Here is a 22,766-nt window from a genome sequence, read left to right as displayed (position 1 = left end):
GACGTGGACAAAGTTTTAGACACCTACACAAGGATCTAGGATAGTCCCGGCCAAACGTTTCGTATACACAACAGAAACCATAATATGGCATCAGTGGATATAACTTGAAAAGTCGCCTTGATAGAAAGAGGATCCCAATACAACATTTATATGAAAAAATAAAACTTGCTAATATATTGGCAGCAAACAAAAGTTTATATTTTGGCGGAGAAGTCCAATCTCCTCCATGGATTCCTTTCTACGTTTCCACCATCTCATTCAATTGTTGACCATTACTCAATATAACTTTTTCAAATTTATATTTTGATTTCTAACTTCTTTAAACTAAAAATCGTCACTTGATCACTAAACTCGTCGCTGTAAATTAATTATTAGGGGCTGTAAATTAATTATTTTATTGCTTCCGCAAAATGCACATTTGCACCCGAGACAAACGTAGGTAGTGGGTATCTTTCATTTATTCTTGATAATACTTACCGTTTCATTGTCACTATCCTCATGACTACGAAGCAATTTCTGCGGCAGTAATTGATGTAAACCCAATTTTTCTAACATACGCTGGAAATCCTCTATGTTTATTGTGTCACCACTGCCATACTCACTGAATATCCTTCTCACAAATGTTTCGGTAATTTCGGGCCTGGCAGGTATTTCACTAGAACCATGTCCATGATCAGCATGACGTTTTTTTCTTCTTCGATTGCGATTATCACCTCTATTCGTTTTTGTAGTTGAAACATAGGCTAACGATGAAGCATCGGTGGTTCGTTTTTGTTGGCTTTTAGCAGAAAAGCTCGATGTGGCGGATGTGTCTTTATTTGTTGAGTAGACAATGGCATTCAGAGGACCACTATGCTCCCACTCATTATTGTGACCAGGTGATCCAGTTGATCCAGCAAATAGAGTTTCGATATGCTGTTGACATGGTAGGTGGTCTGCACATAGTAGGCATACAACACAAACAGCCATTATATGACGGGCCATGATGCATGCTAGTCAATGATGGTTACTAATACTCTAAAAGTTATCCTTTTTAATTCCTATGCCACTGTCTGGAGCACAACGTATTAGAGTTAATCTTGAACTGAGGTATATTTCTATTCTACAGAAGAATACATCAAACACCAACTCGCAGAAACGGGATACTCTAGATATTTGCTTCTTTCTTCTTGTTATTCCAAAACAGAACTGAATCTGTAAACAAAAGAGAAGAGTATATTAGAAAACCAATTATACCGCAATGAATAAAACAAAATGGAAAATAATTGGTATAAACTGGTTGATTTCGATGTTTAGAATAAAACATAGCCATATTAAGAATCTATTCGATAACAAAATCAACCAACACAATAAATCCATCTAAACATTCATTCATAATCAATCCATTCAAGTCAATTGTAAGTACTAGAGTGAAAACCAACCCACGTCCATTCATATCAAAAATTTAATCGTAAGACAACATCATTGTTATGTTCGGAGGCAGATTGTACAAAATTGTTTGTTTACTAATAAAAAAGATCACAAAAGGATTACGTAAATAATTTCCGGATATTATGGCATAAGAGTATTTTTAAATGATATACAAAGATATGTCAAGCAGTTGCATTTTAAATTTATTTACTGTTTGATCCCTTTTTAGAAAAAAACAATCAGCTCACCGCGTTCACATAACTGCTTATATTTCAGCTTAAAACCATGTGTGGACAAATCTACATAGGTAGTGATTAGGACAAACCCCTGCCAGACAGTTATATGGACGATCGTTCTGGAACTAGTGTATTCCTTATCAGAATCCTCTACTTGCAGCGAAACTATCAACCAATTATAGGTAAATTCACCAAACCCGATGTGAATTAACTCGAATGTTAATTTGCCCTACATCAACCTGTACAAACAACCTGTGTTAACACTTTTGTCCAACCACCGTATAAAAACTAGAATTAAAATTAATTTTGTTTTGCGCACAAAGAAATTTTCAATTACGAAATTTGCTACATTGAGAATAATAGCTTACACGAAGTGTTACAATTAATATGAATAGCTTACGAAGTGGTAGGCCGGTCAATCGTGAAACGATGGCTACGTGATATTATTTCATTTATTTAACAATCCTGTAAGCCTACGTGGCCAATAAATAGTATTGTTCTTAAAAATAGTAATTGTAAAATTATCAATACTAATCATTAAACCTTAAATTACTCTATAATCCTACCACTACCACATTAAACCTTAAATTACTCTATAATCCTACCACTCCAACATCCTCACTTTGGCCAAAGATATTAGTGGTATTGACAGCTCATTACATTATTTACAACCATCAAAATCATTTATTTCTGAGTTTACCGATATAGAAAACAAACTCTATTACACTAAAACATGTTTTAGGATGGCTAAAAGAAACAAAAATATGTCTTGTATTTACACAATCATCTGAATATTATTCAACTTAAACACAAAGAAAATGTTTGCTGGTCGATAGTATTGTTGAAAATACTTTGGGCAAAATTTTAAATCGTACAAATATTACGAACTGTTTTCGTTGTTTTCTGTTGACTGTTGTTTTCAGCACACTTTTTTTTAGAGTGAGTGTAGAGATATGTGAAATTCTGTCAAAAGTACTTATGCTGTCAACCAGTTGCGATGAATAGACGTGCGTATCCAGAGCGTCCATGTCTGACGGAGTGTGTCAACTCCTTATTATTTCTGAAGCTGAAAAGTATAGGAGGAGTATGAAGATCTGGCAACATTGATGATCTTGACTTCACAACCGAACCATTGTGTTCGTGTGTTTTGATAGAAATCAATTTCTAATTGAGAAATTCGTAAACCACCATAATGGACGTATTAAAAAAGACGAGTGCACCGGAATCTGCACAGTTACATAAATTGTGTGCAAAAATATCTAAGTAAAAAAATATTTTCAACAAAATAAAATATTGTAATTTGAATTTATAATAGTTCGTGCCAGCTACCCTGTACATAAAATTTAATTTAAATATTCGGTAATTATCTTTAATATTTCAATCATGAAAAATGTGTTATGATGGCATTCAATAGTTTCTAATTTCAATTTTTTTTATATTTTTATATTACAAATAATGAGAGAAATTAACTTTAATTACCTATTTCAATTATTTTACAAATTCAATATTAAAAAGTGTGCATATTCTGACTGTTTTAGTCTCAGCGGCAAAAATTTAAGTTGTACAAAAAGCGATAAACGCTTAGAGAATCCATTGTTGATTTCGATATGTTAACTAATATGACAATTGAAAGAAATCTAACAATCTCCTTAACAATCAATATAATTATTTCCTTCCAAAAGTAATTTTAGACAAACAACCTTCGTTTACCATTTGCTTTTCGCTATAAAAAGTTTGTTCGGATGAAAGTTATAGATTTTTTTGTGACTATGCATGTGACAACAATTTAATAAAGACTAAATCAGTTTTTGTGACTAATTACATTTTCCTTCATTTCTTTCTCACGCTCACGAGATTTATTAAGTTATCAGCACTTTTTCCGTAATACAAACAATTTAGAAGCAAATATTCGATTTTATAAATTTATCACAAAGTAAACATTTTATGCTTGGCGAGAAAACAAAATTTTTGCGGCACAAATTTTCCATATTCTCTATCAAAACATTTTGCTCTAGGACTTGATCATATTCCTTCTCTGCGTGTACAGTTTGTAACAAAACACACTATTCACTGCACCATGTAATTCTTATAGTCATCAACACACAAATAACGAATTGGCCATAAACGCATACAGTCAAGCAATTCTATTTGTAGACAGTGGTGCCAACTGTTTTGGGCTGAAAATCTTCAATTTTAAAAATATTTTTCGTCAAAATCGTCAATTCATACCAAAGAATTCGTCAAAAAATCGTCACTCATGATAAAATAAAAGTTTTATTCAAACATCTGAGGCATCCATATATTGTATACACAATAAAGCTGTTATTAAAAAAAGGGGTTTTATTCATTTTAGTTACATGAATAATGCCGTTTAAATCGCTAATTAAGTCATATAGTCTCCAGTTTTTTTAACGAGGATTAATTGAAATAAATGTTTAATTAATTTAAATTAATATATCTGATTGTGACCATATGTACTACATTGTTTAACAAAATTTTCTTGACAGAAAAATGTTCTATTCTCTAATCGAATTTAAATCCTTATTACTTGCTCATATATAATTTTTATTATGATTACTATTATCGGTAATTAATAAATAAATAAAGTGAATTTAACTAAACTGACTTCATAGCGATCAGAATTATTTTGCTTTAAATAGGTTTTAGACAAAAGAATACCTTGCAATGTTTAATTTTCAAAGGGATTCCGAATTTTAGGTTTATTTATATTGATTGCTTTGAAATTTCTTTCTACATTGGAGACGGCTGGGAGCAAGCTAAATATAAATTGTCATATTATTGAGATCCAAAATAACTTGTTCACATTACAACTTATGAAAATCGTCAACTTATAACATCAACTTATAACATCAATCGCCAACTTATAACATCACCTTGAATAATCGTTAAATCGACCTAAAAACCCTTAAAAGGAAACACTTGAGTCGAGCATTTTAAAAACTCGTCATCTCATAACTAAGTTGTTTAAAATCGTCGTCAAATCGTCAGAGGCCAAATTTACCATCAAAAATCGTCAAAATGACGAAAAATCGTCAGAGTTGGCACCGCTGTTTGTAGACCACATAGTAGAGGTGTGCCGCACGTGAGTAATTTTAATCATTCTCACGCACACACCCGATGGAAAAATTTTACTCACATCAGGATATTTTTTTACATTTTGAGCAACTCTGTGCTCACGCACACTTACGTACGAAAAACTTTTAAAGACTCACGAAAAATCTCGGTACTCACGAAAACTCTCCTCATTCATCAACATTGCTGTGACTCACCATTGAGTCGTATTTCACGTTTGATGATGCATAAATGCGAATGAGACTTGAAAAACATTCGTCGACGAGAATAATGTGGTAGTTTTCATAACATATAGGGCCAATCCTAGAATTGTAGAAGTAATTGACGTAGGGGACTTGACTTAAAAGCCGAGCATGATTAAAATCATAAAGCTCTTAACATTATAGGTGACACTAAATTTGTAAGCGAATTCATCTCGTAAACGTTATTGTGCTCGTGAGCGTATTTTTCCGATATTTGCTACTCACGCACACTCACGAAGAAATTTCTTCGTGACTCATGCATGTAATGTAATTACATACTTTCCAAAAAATTTCGCAAGATTCCGAAAGCATGTTCGGCATTGCGAAGATATTAATGTTTTACTACGAAACCCTTAAATGTCAAAATGTGGTTTATTTAAGACATAAACCGAAAAAAAAGAACAGTGTTCTTAATGCAAAAATAAAATTTTTGTAGCAAAAATTTTTTGGTGATAAAAGTTTGTTTTCGAAGAAATTCAAAAACTGTAACAAAAGAACAATGTTTGAGATACCTGTTTCCCAACGTTTTTTATTTTGTTTTTTTTTTATTAAATCAGCTTGTGTGCGCCCAACTATTTGGTCTATAAATAAAGGGTGATTTGTTAAGAGCTTGATAACTTTTTAAAAAAAAAAAAACGCATAAAATTTGCAAAATCTCATCGGTTCTTTATTTGAAACGTTAGATTGGTCCATGACATTTACTTTTTGAAGATAATTTCATTTAAATGTTGACCGCGGCTGCGTCTTAGGTGGTCCATTCGGAAAGTCCAATTTTGGGCAACTTTTTCGAGCATTTCGGCCGGAATAGCCCGAATTTCTTCGGAAATGTTGTCTTCCAAAGCTGGAATAGTTGCTGGCTTATTTCTGTAGACTTTAGACTTGACGTAGCCCCACAAAAAATAGTCTAAAGGCGTCAAATCGCATGATCTTGGTGGCCAACTTACCGGTCCATTTCTTGAGATGAATTGTTCTCCGAAGTTTTCCCTCAAAATGGCCATAGAATCGCGAGCTGTGTGGCATGTAGCGCCATCTTGTTGAAACCACATGTCAACCAAGTTCAGTTCTTCCATTTTTGGCAACAAAAAGTTTGTTAGCATCGAACGATAGCGATCGCCATTCACCGTAACGTTGCGTCCAACAGCATCTTTGAAAAAATACGGTCCAATGATTCCACCAGCGTACAAACCACACCAAACAGTGCATTTTTCGGGATGCATGGGCAGTTCTTGAACGGCTTCTGGTTGCTCTTCACTCCAAATGCGGCAATTTTGCTTATTTACGTAGCCATTCAACCAGAAATGAGCCTCATCGCTGAACAAAATTTGTCGATAAAAAAGCGGATTTTCTGCCAACTTTTCTAGGGCCCATTCACTGAAAATTCGACGTTGTGGCTCGTTAGTAAGTCTATTCATGATGAAATGTCAAAGCATACTGAGCATCTTTCTCTTTGACACCATGTCTGAAATCCCACGTGATCTGTCAAATACTAATGCATGAAAATCCTAACCTCAAAAGAATCACCCTTTAGAACTGCTTAACTCTGTCCGTTGATGTGTAAAATTTCGTTTGGTAGGAAAAAATATTGTTTTTCGTTTACCTTAAGTCAAGATTATTTTGTAATCTTAGTATTCTAAAATTATATATGATGTTAACACTACTCTATTCTTTATTAATTTTTTTATTGTTATCTTAATGAAATCTCCTTAACCTAGTAGTCGATTGAGTCTTACTTAACGGTCTAAAATATAGATTAAAATTGGGAAGTATACTACATAATGAAGATTTCTTATCCTTAAAATACCAATGCATTTTTGCTTAACAGAGAATTACTACAAAGAAAGATTTATTACTTATTACTACAAAGAAAGATTTATTTCTTATAGAGTCATAGAGTTAAGCGATTCGACTTCGATGGAATCATCCTTATGTTCGATGAATTTTGTTGCTTGACTATAAAGATAAAAATCATGCCAAAACAGGAGGTGCTCATAAAGTCTTTTAATGGTGCATTTTATGTTTTAGTCAACAAGTTAATGAAATATTTTAATAATATAGTAGGATTGAATTAGCTAAGATTTGTTTTGTAGTATCAAGTAGCCACAATTCATTAAATTCAAGAGGGAATTGCGTCTTAAATATATCCTTAAATTCATTTTACGCTTCTTTAGTCAGACTCAATTCCAAAGATATTAAAGTAAATAAAACATTTTTGGAACATGGTACACTTTCTTCGGTATGTAGATAGATTTTTTTCTTGGCAGCCAAAGTTTTCTTTTCTCTAAAAATCTTAAAGCAGATTCTCGTCAAAAGATGCTATGATTTTCATAAATTTTGTTTAAGGTTTAAAAAAAAAAAGGAATTCATTTGTTCTTTTTATATATCAACATAGAATACTACATCATTTGGTATTAGCTGGACCGAACTGTTATACAACTACTATACCGCCTCCGTATGTAGTATATATATTTTTTTAATTAATTTTTTTTGAAAACGTTTGGCAACTCACTGTCTTCAGAATATAACTTTGGGACATTATAACACTTTTTTGGAACACACAAAATTATTTCGCATAGGTTTTAAGAAATATATATCACAGAATTTGAACTTTTTTAAAATATATATTTTTAAATTTTCATTTAATAACTATTTATTCAGAGGGATGTCCTCTGGAATTTTAAAATGTGTAATTAGTTATATTTTTTTATTTTCTCTTACAAAAATTGAACATACGTTGCGAATAAATTCTAGCAATGCAAGGTATATTAATTACTTCATCAATGTGACTTTTCCTCTTTGGTCATTCACACTGTTTTTTTGAAATTTTGCTGTTGCGAGTTTTGGATTTCAACTCGGTCTCGTATGAAAAACGAAACTGAACTTTGCATATTTTGCAAAATTGCACATTAGACACAAAAACACCAAGGAGGATAAAAACCCGATACGCCAGTCAGCCAAAAAAAGAAAATAAACGAAAATATTGATAAAACTTAGTGGAATTCGCAGTTTGCTAGAAGAAAAAGAAAACCTGAATGCTGAGGGAAAACATTTTTATACTTGGATAGTTTTCCAATAGTTTTTCCAAACACAGTTACACACACACATGCCGAAACACAAAACTATATAGGAAGACAACACTAAAGGTAAAGTTCCACCACAAGGCGAATAGTGTGGAGCAGGTTCACATAAAATGTGCCATGATAATGAAACTGGCGGTTACACGCGATGCTATTGATGCGATTGATATAGCGCCACTGACAAACCCTGCCGTTTATTGTTGTATTTCCCCTACATTTTGCATTGAATGAACAATAATTACACAGGAACAGGATACGAGGAGAAAACACACATTTCAACTTGAGTATGAACAATTTTTTTTTTTCGAAAACAGCAACAAAAAGACGGCCCACAGCAAACACCCACCCGACGAACCTAGCAGATAACTGACAACGCAACACAATGGGAAACAGTTCAGTAGTCTCATCGACAGTTACTCTGCCACCCAGTCAACACAAGCCCCTTCACATTGAGCCGCTGTTGTTTTTTTGCTACTTTGTTTTTAATCAAGATACCCTGACACATACACTGAAAGAAAAAAAATAGTTATAATATTGATAACCGATATGAGATTTGAATTAGACATACATACAGTATGTCAAGAAAGTGTTTTGACAATAGGATAAAAATTATGTTTTGTTCCAAAATTAAATATAATGAAATTTTAAAACATATTTTATTATGTATTTTGCAAAGTATACATACGTTCACAGCATTGCTGCAAAAAATAAAATATTTAATATTTCAATTATTTCTGGAATTTGAAATATTTGGCAATATCAAAAGACTTTTTTTACATACTGTATGTGTTGGTTAGTACAGTAGTACAAAACGAATTTTGCATTCTCCTAAAAATTTTATAGTGGCTTCGGGCGATAGACAGCTTCTATAAAATGAAGAATTTTTAGGTGTTTAACCAGTTTATATACCTAAAATCAGGTTGTATAATTTATTTATCGAATTCTCTATTAAGTTCTCTTGAATTTACGAGGGCCCAAACTTATACTTAAAGGAATATAAACTTTCTATGAATGAATATGAAAAACGTCATGTAAGAACTAAAACTATACACAATATTAAGGAAATTTTTCTTTGATATACATATGTTTTAGAGCGATTTCGTTTCGAAAAAAATATGTTTCTTTAGTGATACATTATTCTTTTCTTATTTGAATTTACGCCCATATTATGTATAGTTAATACATAATATGGTGGGGGAGGGGTCCTGTATCAAAAAGCTATGACAGTGTCTTTCATATTTTGAATCGATAATATTGCACATTTTATGCGACTCGAAATCGCCATTAATCCGAAAGAATTCAACGTGTATTGATCAAAATTGTGTAGTTTATACCATGAAGAAAATTCGCCTTTACTCTAATTACAAATATAATATATTATTATTATTGCACTGAAAAAAATATTGTCGTGAGGTCAAAGATTTCGTGTCTTTAAAATACGAATGCAAATTTGGCTTACCATAGAAGACGCATTTCTCTAATATAAAGTTTTTTTCCTTGTCCAAAAGTCGATAAACTTTTCAATGAAGTCGTATTGTCCTTACAATTAAGTGATTTGAATTAAAAATGGGTATCATAACATGAAAGAAAAAATGTTTGGGCTAAGGTCAACTTGACTTTAATAATTCAGAAAAAAATTTTTAAATTTAATGAAATTGTCTTTAAATTGGTTGTCTTTTTGCATCTTGACTACAAAAAATTGTTCAAATATAGGACATGTTTTTCAAAACTTTATTTTAAAGAAGTTTTTTACTTGAAACATAGCATAATTTCTACTGGAAGTCGAGTCTTAATTTGGAAAATAAAGTTGTCGTTAACTCGTTTTTAAAGGACTTTGATAGCATATGAAGAAAAAAGATCAGAAAGCGAAAAATTAAAATTTGCTTCCTAGAAGCAAGTACACAAAACCCAAATTTAAAAGAGAATTGTGTCTTAAAAGTATCCTCAACTGTGTGAAATAATCTTTAAGGTCATAATAGCTTAAGATTATTTCAAGAAATTAGAGGTCTGCACGTGAGTAATATTTTACTCACACTCTCGCACACTCCCGACGGAAAAATCTTATTCACGCACGATATTGTTTGGTAGGTCTCACGCACACTCACTCAAAGAAAACTTGTACTCACGCACGAAAATGTCGTGACTCACGAAAAATACCGTGACTCGCGAATAATTTTATGAGTAATTTACCTGAGGGACGTGTCTGAAATCATGAGCACGATTAAAATCGAGAGCGTTATTGAACTCTTAACCCTTTCACTACCGATGTCCACTTAGAAGGACATTCGAAAAAGACACCAAATTCTATTTTCCCACTTAGTTTCGATTTATTTCTCGATGTTATTTTAAAGTAGAGGCTTTAATCTAAATAAGCTATAAATATTGTGTATATTGGTGAGGTCTAAAATATATTTTTATAAACTTTTTATTGTTAATAAACGAAAAATACGAAAATTTGAGAAAATCTTTGTACTGTAACGTATGTATCTATTAAATGGACATTTATACAAAAACTATAGCTGATACTTTTACGGATTCTTTATTTTTATTTTTTCTCACACTTTGAAAGATATTATAGGCCAAATAGCGCTTAGTTTCTTAAGGTCATTTGGTCACAATTCGAAAATCAAGTGTTCAGAACAAGCTCATATATCTCTTGAAGTAATTGTGGTAGGTTTTCAAAATGACAATTTTTGTTCTACATGCTGTTAGTAGAAGTAATAACAGAAGAAAAATTAAAGTTTTTATCATTAGGTTTATTTCGGTAGTGAAAGGGTTAACATCCTAGGTGTCACTAAAATTGCGAATGAATTTAACTTTTAAGCGTTTTATGTTGGAGAGCGGGATTATTTTCGTGAGCGTAATTCGTTACTCACGCACACTCACGAAGATGTTATTTTCTTGACTCACGCACTACATTTTGGTTTGTTAATCACGCTCACGCACACTCACGCCGTTGACATGAGGGTGACTCACGACTCACGCGTGAGTCACGAAAATTTCTCTACAAGAAATGTAGCAAATGTAATTACCCAGAAAGAAATCCGGGGAAACTGCTCTGTAACCACGAACCGGGTTTGATTTAATTACAGTATAGAGATGTGCACGTGACACGAAATTGTCGTGACTCACGAAAATTTTCGTGACTCATGCGTGAGTCGTGAGTCACGCTGACGGCAACGGCATGAGTGTGTGTGAGCGTGATTAACAAACCAAATGTCGTGCGTGAGCGTGAGTCACGAAAATAATATCTTCGTGAGTGTGCGTAAGTAACGAATTTCGGAAAAACACGCTCACGAAAATAATCCCGCTGACGAACATAAATTCGTAAGCAATTCGTAAGTTGAATTCATTTATAATTTTAGTGACATCCTAGGTGGTAAGAGTTTTATAACGCACTCGATTTTAACCATACTCATGTTTTCAGTCAGGTTCTAAAGGTAAATCACTCATAAAATTATTCGTGAGTCACGAGGTTTTTCGTGAGTCACGACATTTAAAAGATTTTCGTGCGTGAGTGTGCGTGAGTACAAATTTTCTTTTCGTGAGCGTGAGTCCTACCAAAAAATATCGTGTGTGAGTGTGCGTGAATAAGATTTCTCCGTCGTGAGTGTGCATGAGCAAAATATTACTCACGTGCACATCTATATTACAGTAATACGTTTTTTTAGTTTACTGTTAATAGCAAAAAATTCAAAACTTCCTCAGTGTAATCTACCAGTACCGTCAAAACCGAAGAAGCTCTCTTCTCTCTCACTCACGCACAAGTATATAATGAAACGAACTCAACGACTACTACAAATACTGATTACTGAGTTCTGAATGCGGCCGCCACCACCACCACTAAGCCCAATCCAAGCGGCAAACACTTGAATTGGTAGGGCTGGCTACCAGCATTTGATTGAAAGCTGGAGGAATGTAGTTAGTATTCCAAAGTTTTCAAGGTTACATTCAATTTTGGTATGCACATAACGATTTTTGGCTCGTTTTGTGTTAGTTGGCATGGCTCTGCAAATATATTGTAAATCGAGGGGAGAAGTCAACAAGTTGTGGCCATTAAATGGCTAGGAGGGGTACTTTTCTAATGTAAAGGTGGGTTAGGGTTAAATTAAAATACATATAGTTGAATTTTAGTGTCATAGCAGGTAATATACCTGCTACCATCATTACATTCTTATAATTACCAATTTGAAATGGGAAAACAACACAATGTGAGACAAACTCTAAAATATGTTGAGCACAAAAGCGGATGTTTTATTTGCAGTGTCTTAGTTATGGCACAAGAGAAAAATTAAATACCTCCCGCAGATCAAATTGCCAAGAGAGATTACTTCGTAATCAAATCATTTCATGCACTGAAAAAATATTGCCGTGAGGCCAAAAATTTCCTTAATATATGAATGCGTTTTTTCCTTAGCATAGAAGACGCATTTCTCTGATATAAAGTGTTTTCCTTGTCCAAAAGATGATCAACTTTCCAATAAAGGTCAATGAGTCTTTAGCAATTGTGAAAAATTCTTAAAAATTAATGAAATCGTCTTTAAATTTGTTGACTTTTTGCATTTTGATATTAGGACCAAAAAACCCTTCAAAAATAGGAGATGTTTTTCAACAATTTATTTTAAAGGCGATTTTTACTTCAATCATAGGATATATTTTCTACTTGAAGTCGCCTCTGAATTTGGAAATTGAAGTTTTCGTTAAAACGTTTTTAAAGATTTTTGGTAGCACATGAAGAAAAAAACTAATATATTAAAATTTGTTTCCTAAAATCAAGTAAGCAAAGCTCAAATTTTTAAGAGAATTGTGTCTTAAATCTGTCCTTAATTCAATTCGCCGCTTCTTTGGCTCGGAATCAACACTAGATAGGGTCACGGCCTAAAGGAAAAAAAAAGTTGATGCGGTCACACCCCAGTTTTGTAGCATATTCGAAGACAATTTCAGAACAACAAAACTTTTTTTCCGTGCACCCTACGACCCCCTGAAAGCGAAAGTGATTGTTGAATTTTGAAACAGTAGGCTCTCAAATTGTTCTAGCAAAAACACATGCACTTTGGATAACGCAGAAAATGCCGTAGTGCAAACAACGAGTATGTATACAAAGGTACCGTTGGAAATTTACAGATAAACAGATTTTGTGTTCTAAATGCCTTATAAATTAATTTCGTAGATGTGAATAACAACGTGCATGTGTTTCGATAGGACATCATGACAACACAGCAAAAACTATTTGGTGGTGTGTAGAGTGACGTATTGACTTTTTAAAATCTCTAACTTTTTTGTTTATGAATATAAGTAAATACTTCAAAAGCAAAAGTTTCATATTTTGTTAAGATCTTTATAATGGTTATCAGAAATGGGCATCATAGGGGTATACGAAGCGAAATAAAAAAAATTAAAAATCAATTATAACGTCCGAGTCAAAAATGACCAATGCACGAAATATAGCCCCTGATCAACCACGAACAACGATATGCGTTTCTTTTCGATCGGACTTCAAATGACGACACAGCACAATAAATTGTATTTCGGGGGGTCGTAGGGTGCACGGAAAAATAGTTTTGGTGTTCTGAAATTGTCTTCGAATATGCACTGAAAAAAATATTGTCGTGAGGTCAAAGATTTCGTGTCTTTAAAATAGGAATGCAAATTTTGCTTAGCATAGAAGACGTATTTCTCTAATATAAAGTTTTTTTCCTTGTCCAAAAGTCGATAAACTTTTCAATGAAGTCGTATTGTACTTATAATTAAGTGATTTGAATTAAAAATGGGTATCATAACATGAAAGAAAAAATGTTTGGGCTAAGGTCAACTTGACTTTAACAATTCAGAAATATTCTTTAAATTTAATGAAATTGTCTTTAAATTAGTTGTCTTTTTGTATATTGACTACAAAGCAAAAAATCGTTCAAATATAGGACATGTTTTTCAAAACTTTATTTTAAAGAAGTTTTTTACTTGAAACATAGCATAACTTCTACTGGAAGTCGAGTCTTAATTTGGAAAATAACGTTGTCGTTAACTCGTTTTTAAAGGACTTTGATAGCATATGAAGAAAAAAAGATGAGAAAGCGAAAAATTAAAACTTGCTTCCTAGAAGCAAGTACACAAAACCCAAATTTAAAAGAGAATTGTGTCTTAATAGTATCCTTACTTGTATTCTCCGCTTCTTTGGCTCGGAATCAATACCAAATTTTTTAAAGTAAAGACAAAATCTTTGGAACCGGGCATGCTTTTTTTTCAGTGTGCTACAAAACTGGGGGGTGACCGCATCAACTTTTTTTCGTGACCCTATCTTATCAACACCTATATCATTAGCGTAAAGACAAAATCTTTGGAACCGGAAATGTTTTTGTCAGTGTATGAAGAAGAGGCTTTTAGCTTTATGCTCCTTATAAAAATTGAAAAGGATTAATATATATATAATACCAGGTTCGAGTCTCGGTATATTTTTATTCATTTTTATACTTGTTGTTGTAGCCCGTTGGAGTTGGTATTTTCGAGTTTTTCGGGAAATAAGCATACTCCAAATGGGGGTTTGCAGTCCTTGGACAGGGTTGAAAACTCTGTGTCCGCCCCGGGCCGTAGACCCGACTGCAACGAGGGCGGTTTTATACTTGTTCGGTTTCCGCGCCGAAAACCAGCATATTTTTTTCACAATTACTAGAAATATTAAATGTTTCGCAATGATCTTTTTCATCAATAATTTGACAAGATTCGATAATAATATCGTCGTATATATTTTTGTAATTCTAATTTAGTGTTTTCGTGAAAAAAAACATACAAACAAATTATTCCTTTATTACTAATATTACATATTTTGAGGTCGTGTTACAACATAGTCGTCCTTCGAGTCTTGATAAGCCACGTTCTGATTCTCCGGAATAATATAATGATCTCGGCCAACGACATTATTTTTTCACATGTCACATGTTCCGTTTATTAATCAATTTAATTTGGCAATACTTTTCTAGAAATCAAACAGCTATTATTAATATCTACAAATCTGGAATTCACTATCACAGACACTATCTATGGACAAGCCCATAAAAGTATTTTACTATAAAATAAACAAACTTAAAAGTTCTTTTCAAATGCATGTCTAGTATTCTGTTCAATAGTTAACCCTTTCATTAAAAAGTAATTTATTATTTCTTTTTTTTTTCAGAATTGTTTAATTCTAGTGGTATAAAGCGCAAAACAATATTATTTGCAGTTAAGTAAGCATGGACGTAGCAAAGTAGCCTCTCTCAATGATGCACTCATATAAGTTTAGAAACTTTTTAATACGTGACCTTAGATTCTGTAAGAAATATTGTTATTTTGACATGTATTTTACTATAATATGTATTTCGGAAAATAATACTAGAAGAAATAGATCAATTTAATTGCTCAACGACAATAAAAATACGATTTTGCTTAGCATTGAAGACGCATTTCTCTGCTACAAAGTTTTTTCCTTGTTCTTTTTTAATGAAGACGTTTTGTCACTATAGTTAAGTGATTCGGCTTAAAACTGGGTATCTTTACGAGGGCAGTTCGGAAACTTCTTAGCCTAGCACAAAAAGCGCGGTATAAACAGAAAAAAGTTAAGTGTTTTGGAAACTTCCATCTCTGTTAAATTTTGTTTCGATCTCGCAACTCCTTCATATAGAAACAGGTGTTAAAAAAAGACGCATCCGCAATTTTTTTACAATGGAAAAATTAGAAATGCGTGCTTTCATTAAATATTTACATAAAAAAGATTTATCGGGACAAGAAATTCATAATGATATGATAAATGTGTTAGGTGAAAGTGCTCCTTCATATGCAACAGTAAAAAATTGGGTTGCTGAATTTAAACGTGGTCGTACAAGCATTGAAGATGAACCACGTAGTGGACGTCAAAAACAGCAACAACAACAGAAATTGTAGCCAAAGTGCATGATATCCCAGCAAAAAAATTTGGAAGTTCTTCCAAGGGCGCAACTTTAAAAGCACTTCGGGAAGGTGCACTCCCAATGATGTTCTTTATTTTAACTCCCCAGGAAGTTCTTTTAATTCAATTTTTTATAACATGGTTTTTTTCATACTTTTAATGGGTAATTTTAACTTTTTTGTTTCAAATAAGTTAAAAACAGAGTAAGAATTCATAAAATGGTACAAATCATTTAAATTTTGTCGAAAAAAAAAAATGCTACATCCAATCTGAAAAAATTGTGATTTTTTGAAAATATTTGAATTCAAACGTTTCCGACAAGCGTTAGAATCCATTAAAAATTATAAAAATTATTTATTTGACAAAATATCCCAGAATTTTTTTATTTACATCCAAAACATTGAATTCGGATCACACCCAAAAAAGTGATGCAAATTCAGTGCAACGGCTGTTGAAATAAAGGATTTCCGTCCTATGACAAGCCCATGTTAAATTCATCGCTTCTGCGTCAATTTTGCACCACTTCCGGATCCAAAAAGAAAATTTTCATTACTTTTTTGGCGACGCTTTTTTTGCTGGGATGGTATTAAATGATCGACGAATAAAAGTGCGTGAAATTGCTAATATCATGCACCCAGAGAAGGAATATGATCACCTCAAAAATGTTTCAAGAGCAAAATGTTATTTTTGGATGGTGACCATGTAACATGTTTGTTGCAAAAATGTTGTTTTTTCTGCAAACATAACATCCTTTCCGAAAACAGATACATAATTTCCGAGAAAATAACATGGTTGCAGCGAACATGTTACATGGTCACCATCCAAAAATAACATTTTGCTCTTGAAATATGTTTGAGGTGATCACATTCCTTCTCTGGGTGTGCGCATCTCAAATGATCGAGTCCATTTAATTTTGCATGAAGAACTACAGATGAAAAAGCTTTCTGCAAGATGGGTGTCGCATTTGTTAACAGTCTATCAAGAACGCATAAAAATGAACATTTCTCAAGCTTGTTTGGATCGTTTTAAGCGAAAGAAATTGGATTTTAAGCGTCGTTTCATAACTGTTGATGAGTCATGGATTCACCACTATACTCAAAAGAGCAATCCAAACAATGGACTGAAGCTGGAGGAAGTGCCCCAAAGAAGGCAAAAACAATTCAATCGGCTTGTAAGGTTATGACAACGGTTTTTGGGACTTCAAATGTATTTTATTGATTGACTATCTGCAAAAGGGTAAAACAATAAATTCAGAGTACTATTGCAACCTTTTGGATCAATTAAATGTACAAATTCGAGAAAAACATCCTGGCTTACAACACAAAAATTTTTTTTTCATCAAGACAACGCACCAGCGCACAAGTACGAATATAAATTTTTAAAGGACTTTAATAGCCTACGACGAAAAAAAGCTGAAAAAGCGAAAAATTAAAATTTGCTTCCTGGAAGCAAGTACACAAAACCCAAATTTAAAAGAGAATTGTGTCTTAAAATTATCCTTACTTGTATTCTCCGCGTCTTCGGCTCGGAATCAATACCAAAATTTTTAAAGTAAAGACAAAATCTTTGGAACCGGGCATGCTTTTTTTCAGTGTGACCACCCACCTTATTCTCCTGATTTAGCTCTCAGTGACTTTTACTTGTTCCCAAATCTAAAAAAATCCTTGCTGGCAAGCGTTTTACCTCAAATGAAGATGGTTAGGTTAGGTTAGGTTAGGTTATGTGGCAGCCCGATGTATCAGGCTCACTTAGACTATTCAGTCCATTGTGATACCACAGTGGTGAACTTCTCTCTTATCACTGAGTGCTGCCCGATTCCATGTTAAGCTCAATGACAAGGGACCTCCTTTTTATAGCCGAGTCCGAACGGCGTTCCACATTCCAGTGAAACCACTTAGAGAAGCTTTGAAACCCTCAGAAATGTCACCAGCATAACTGAGGTGGGATAATCCACCGCTGAAAAACTTTTTGGTGTTCGGTCGTAGCAGGAATCGAACCCACGACCTTATGTATGCAAGGCCGGCATGCTAACCATTGCACCACGGTGGCTCCCAATGAAATGAAGATGCAATTACAGTTGTAAATCACTATTTTGAAGACCTTGAGGCAAACTATTTTAATCAATGGATTGAATTGCTAGAAAAGCGCTGGACTAAGTGTATTGAAGTTTCAGGAGATTATATTGAAAAATAAAAAAGATTTTTGAAAAACTAACTATTCTCTTTCATTCATAGGCTAAGAAGTTTCCGAACCGCCCTCGTACATGAAGGAATATTTTGTTTGAATAAGGTCAATTTGGCTATATGAATTCAGAAAAATTCTTTAAAATTAAAGAAATCGTTTTTAAATTTGTACGCAATACTCAAATTTAAAAGACAATTGTGTCTTAAGTGTATCCCTACCCCAATTCTCCGCTTCTTTGGCTCGGAATCAAAACCTAAATCATTAGTGTAAAGACACAATCTTTGGAGCCGGCCATGTCCTCTGAGGTGGACATCGATAGTGACATGACATTAGTTGCATTACGGCAACCAACGTTAGAGTCCATGTTAAAAAGTGTGTGCTAAAAACAGCAGTCGCTGTCTCTTGTTATATTTTTTTACTTCAAGGTTTAGCAAATCACAAATTGTATGTTTTTTATATTGTTTAGGTGAAATGTTACCCAAGGCATATTTAGGAACCAACAGTATTTTTTGTAAATTCCTGCTTATTCTTAAAATCTCCAAGCACTTTAATATCCTTAAAAGTTCCAAAATGGGATCAGTTTGATGTTACACCTTAATTTTAAAAAGACATATTGTTAATATAGGGTTTTTATTGTGTTAAACTTTTTATTATAATTTTATGGTTTTTATAATAGTTTATTATAGTTTAACTTTTTATTTAAAATAAATGAAATAAACTTTATAGTCTTTGGCTCAAGATTTTTTTTATTAAATTTAGGACACAAATTTTGGAAAATTTACGTCCCTTTCTTAATGTCGTATGTCTTGTAACTAAGGCAAATTTTTCTTAATATAAAGAAACACATTTTTGATGTAAAGAAATCGTCCTTAAATTAACTGGAATATTGAATCTTTAGATTTAAGATAAAAACGCTTCAAATATAGGCTATGACTTATTTTGAGGATTTAGCACCTTTGGTTTAAAGATTTTTTGGAATTAAGAAAAAAAATCTGTATTTGAAGTATCCGTTATAATATGGATTCTTAAACTGACATTTGTTTGTACGTGAAAGAGAATGATAGCTGAGCTCTATATCCTACTTTTAATTTTATTGATCCTAGAATTAAAGCCAGATAGGTCGCTAAAAATTAATTTCAATTTAATCAATAACAAAATCCTTAAGGTCAATATCTATCCGATCCAAGTAAACTTTTTTTAGTGTATATATGGAAATCCCTATATGCCATCCATGGCAGTGGGTTTCTAAGATTCGGTACGACCGAACTTTCGGCACTATAAACTTGATTGGAAAAATAATTGGTTCCGGAACGAATAAGTTGTGTCTGGGTGATTTCGATTTACGATTATAATTGAACCTAAGCCTACTTTAAAAATAGACGCTCACACCTTTCAATATATCAATATATTTAACAGCAATTCAATCCACATAAAAAAGTTAAAAACATTGTCTTTGATTCCAATATTGTTTTATTTCAAATTAATTTTGTCTAATTCTGTTGATGGATAGTTATACATCATCACATCCATTCACTCTATTGAATCATTCTTAATTTACCTCAATTAAAACAATCAAAAGTATTCTTTATATGTACCGAACACATTTACATATTATTAAATATCAACTTCCAGACCAAGCCTTTTATCAAAGTAATTTAATCAAGAGCAAGCAAATGCAAACATACAATATTCTGGACGATGGTCAATTTTCGACGATATCGATATTCAGTACAATTAATTTAAAAGGAAGAAAAGTTCAATGTGAATTCAAATTTGGTTGACAACAATTTAAAACTAATAAACGAAAAAATAACAAATTAATTTGTTCATTATCGCTACCATTGTTGTTGAGCTTTTGTCATATTAAAGGAAGTTAAACTTTTTATATATCAAAAGGCTTTTAAATTCTAGGCAATGTTGTTAGAAATACTTTTTTTAATGTTTTTTTCCAAAAAATTAATTTTGCTGTGTGAAAGAATCAATGAAGTTCATATAGATATAGTGGGACCACTACCCACGGTTGCCACTTGAGCCAAAAATAATCTACCACAATGTGGAGAATATTTTACCAAAAACTACCAAACAAAAAATATTTCTTTTCAAAAATGTATTTCTTAGAAAATTTTGTAAAAAATGTATTTCTTAGAAAATTTTGTGAACATTTTATTCCTAAAGAAAATTTTGTCAAAATTTTATTTCTACAAAAAATGTTGTCAAAATTCCAGTTCTATAGAAAATTTTGTCAAAATATTATTTCTATAGAAAATTTTGTCAAAATATTATTACTGTAGGGAACTTTGTCTAAATTTTATTTCAATAGAAAATTTTGTCAAATTTTTTTTTATTTCAAATTTTAGTTCAATAAAAATGTTTGCCAACATTTTATTTCTATAGAAAATTATGTAGAAATTTAGATAGAAAATGTTGTCAAAATTTTATTTCAGTAGAAAATATTGTCAAAATTGTATTTCTTTAGAAAATTTTGTCAAAATTTTTAACTGGTGGACTTGTTGCGATTTTCTCGCCACTACGTTTGAGACCACCAGTTAAAAATGTAAATGACCTATAAAAACTAAGATTTTATTATGTTTTATTATAACATGACCTCAAGCCTTAGGTTAGGTTAGGTTAAGGTGGCAGCCCGATTAAGATTCAGGCTCACTTAGACTATTCAGTCCATTGTGATACCACATTAACTAAAAGTACCTATTACATATGGGCACTTCTAGTTTTAACCGCTGAACCTTCTTGATTATTTTTCTTTGTTGAACCAACCAGATTGTTCCAAAAACAGTAGCAGACTGCTTAAGTTAACGTTTTCCAGATCCGCCAGTAATCTGAAGCTATATGCTCCTAAAAGTTGCTTGCGCTTTACACAAAATGCAGGACACTCACATAAGAGGTGTTTAATTGATTCTTTTTCCTCCGCATCATGACAGCTCATACAATAGTCATTATACTTCGCGCCAATAGTTTTTGCAAAATCGCCTATCAGGCAGCGACCCGTTATAGCAGATATCAGGAGTGATATCTGACGTCTCGAGAACATTAGCATATCTAGTGTGCGGTTTAAGTTGAAATGGGGCCATATTTGCTTGGTGTCGTTACAACCCTTGCAATTCTCCCATCGAACATTTGCCATCATAACAGCCTTCTCACGCAGCATGAGCTTACAGGTAGCTAGGGGCATACCAACAAATTCTAGTTCCCCTGGAATATGTAAGGTAGTCCCTAGCCTTGCCAACTCATCCGCTTCGCAGTTCCCCGGTATGTTCCTATGGCCAGGCACCCATATTAGGTGAATATTGTACTGCTCAGCCATCTCATTGAGAGATTTGCGGCAGTTGATGGCCGTTTTCGAGTTGAGGAACACAGAGTCCAAGGATTTTATTGCAGGTTGACTGTCTGAGTATATATTAATGCCCACATTTTTTGGAACATTACTTCTCAGCCAATTCGCCACCTCTCTTATTGCTAATATTTCAGCCTGAAAAACACTACAGTGATTAGGTAATCTTTTCGCCATTCGAAGTTCCACATCATTAGAATATACTCCGAACCCCACTTGTCCATCCAATTTGGAGCCATCAGTGTAGAAATCTATATATTCTTTATTCCCCGGGGTCTGTGTGCACCACGCCTCACTGTTGGGGATTAGAGTCTCAAACTTTTTGTCGAAAAGTGGACTCGCCAAAGTGTAATCCACTACGTTAGGCACATCTGGCATTATTTTGAGGACAGAACTGTGACCGTAACCTTTTTCCGACCACAGCGATAGTTCGCGCAACCGCACAGCCGTTGTTGCAGCTGACTGTTTGGCCAAAATGTCTAAAGGCAATAGATGCAGCACGACATTAAGGGAATTTGTTCCTGTCTTGCTGAATGCGCCTGAAATACACAAACACGCCATACGCTGAACTTTATCTAAACAAGTCGGTTTCTGGAGTGCCGGCCACCAGACTACAACACCATATAGCATTATAGGTCTAACCACTGCCGTGTATAGCCAATGCACAATTTTTGGTTTCAGTCCCCACTTTTTTCCTATTGCCTTTTTGCACGAGTACAAAGCTACAGTTGCCTTTCTCGCCCTTTCTTCAATATTAAGCTTAAAGTTCAGCTTCCTGTCCAAAATAACGCCAAGGTATTTTGCACATTCACCAAAGGGAATTTCAATACCCCCTAAGGAAATAGGCCTAACCGTGGGAGTTTTGCGATCGTTGCAGTACATGACTAATTCTGTCTTTGCAGGATTTACCCCAAGACCATTGTCTTTCGCCCATTTCTCAGTCATCCGGAGGGCCCTCTGAATAATATCTCTGATCGTGGATGGGAATTTTCCCCTGACTGCCAGAGCCACATCATCTGCGTATGCCACCACTTTTATCCTTTCTTTTTCTAGAGTAACCAGAAGGCTATTTATAGCAACATTCCAAAGAAGAGGTGATAGAACTCCTCCTTGGGGAGTGCCTCTGTTCACATACCTTTGTATGTTTGCTTGTCCTAGTGTGGCTGAAATACGTCTCTTCATTAGCAGTTCGTCTAACAGCCTGAGTATACATGGATCAACATTCAGAGTTGTCAGTCCATTTAATATCGAGCTCGGATG

The 22,766-nt window shown here is 33.4% G+C and overlaps 1 protein-coding gene and 1 long non-coding RNA gene across 4 annotated transcripts in view; one reads left to right on the top strand and one right to left on the bottom strand.

The window, feature by feature from the left end:
• foi (solute carrier family 39 fear-of-intimacy) overlaps nt 1–22,766 on the bottom strand; it is a 42,647-nt gene that overhangs the window by 5,553 nt on the left and 14,328 nt on the right. The window contains exons 1-2 of one of the 3 annotated variants that reach the window (XM_075303299.1): nt 8,298–8,316; nt 478–1,194 (exon numbers count right to left, since the gene is read on the bottom strand). In XM_075303299.1, the coding sequence (XP_075159414.1) occupies nt 478–984 (507 nt within the window). In that variant the 5' untranslated portion in view covers nt 985–1,194; nt 8,298–8,316. The other 2 variants (XM_075303298.1, XM_075303297.1) reach the window with 2 other exon arrangements.
• On the top strand, nt 12,016–15,509 carry LOC142233097 (uncharacterized). Its single transcript, XR_012721315.1, has 2 exons — nt 12,016–12,147; nt 15,224–15,509. It is a non-coding gene; the product is annotated as an uncharacterized LOC142233097 (long non-coding RNA).

Source organism: Haematobia irritans, chromosome 4, assembly GCF_050003625.1.
Source record: "Haematobia irritans isolate KBUSLIRL chromosome 4, ASM5000362v1, whole genome shotgun sequence".
In the NCBI taxonomy this organism is placed as follows: Eukaryota; Metazoa; Arthropoda; class Insecta; order Diptera; family Muscidae; genus Haematobia; species Haematobia irritans.
Note: the sequence above shows the minus strand (reverse complement) of the source record. Positions and strands in the feature narration are given on the sequence as shown.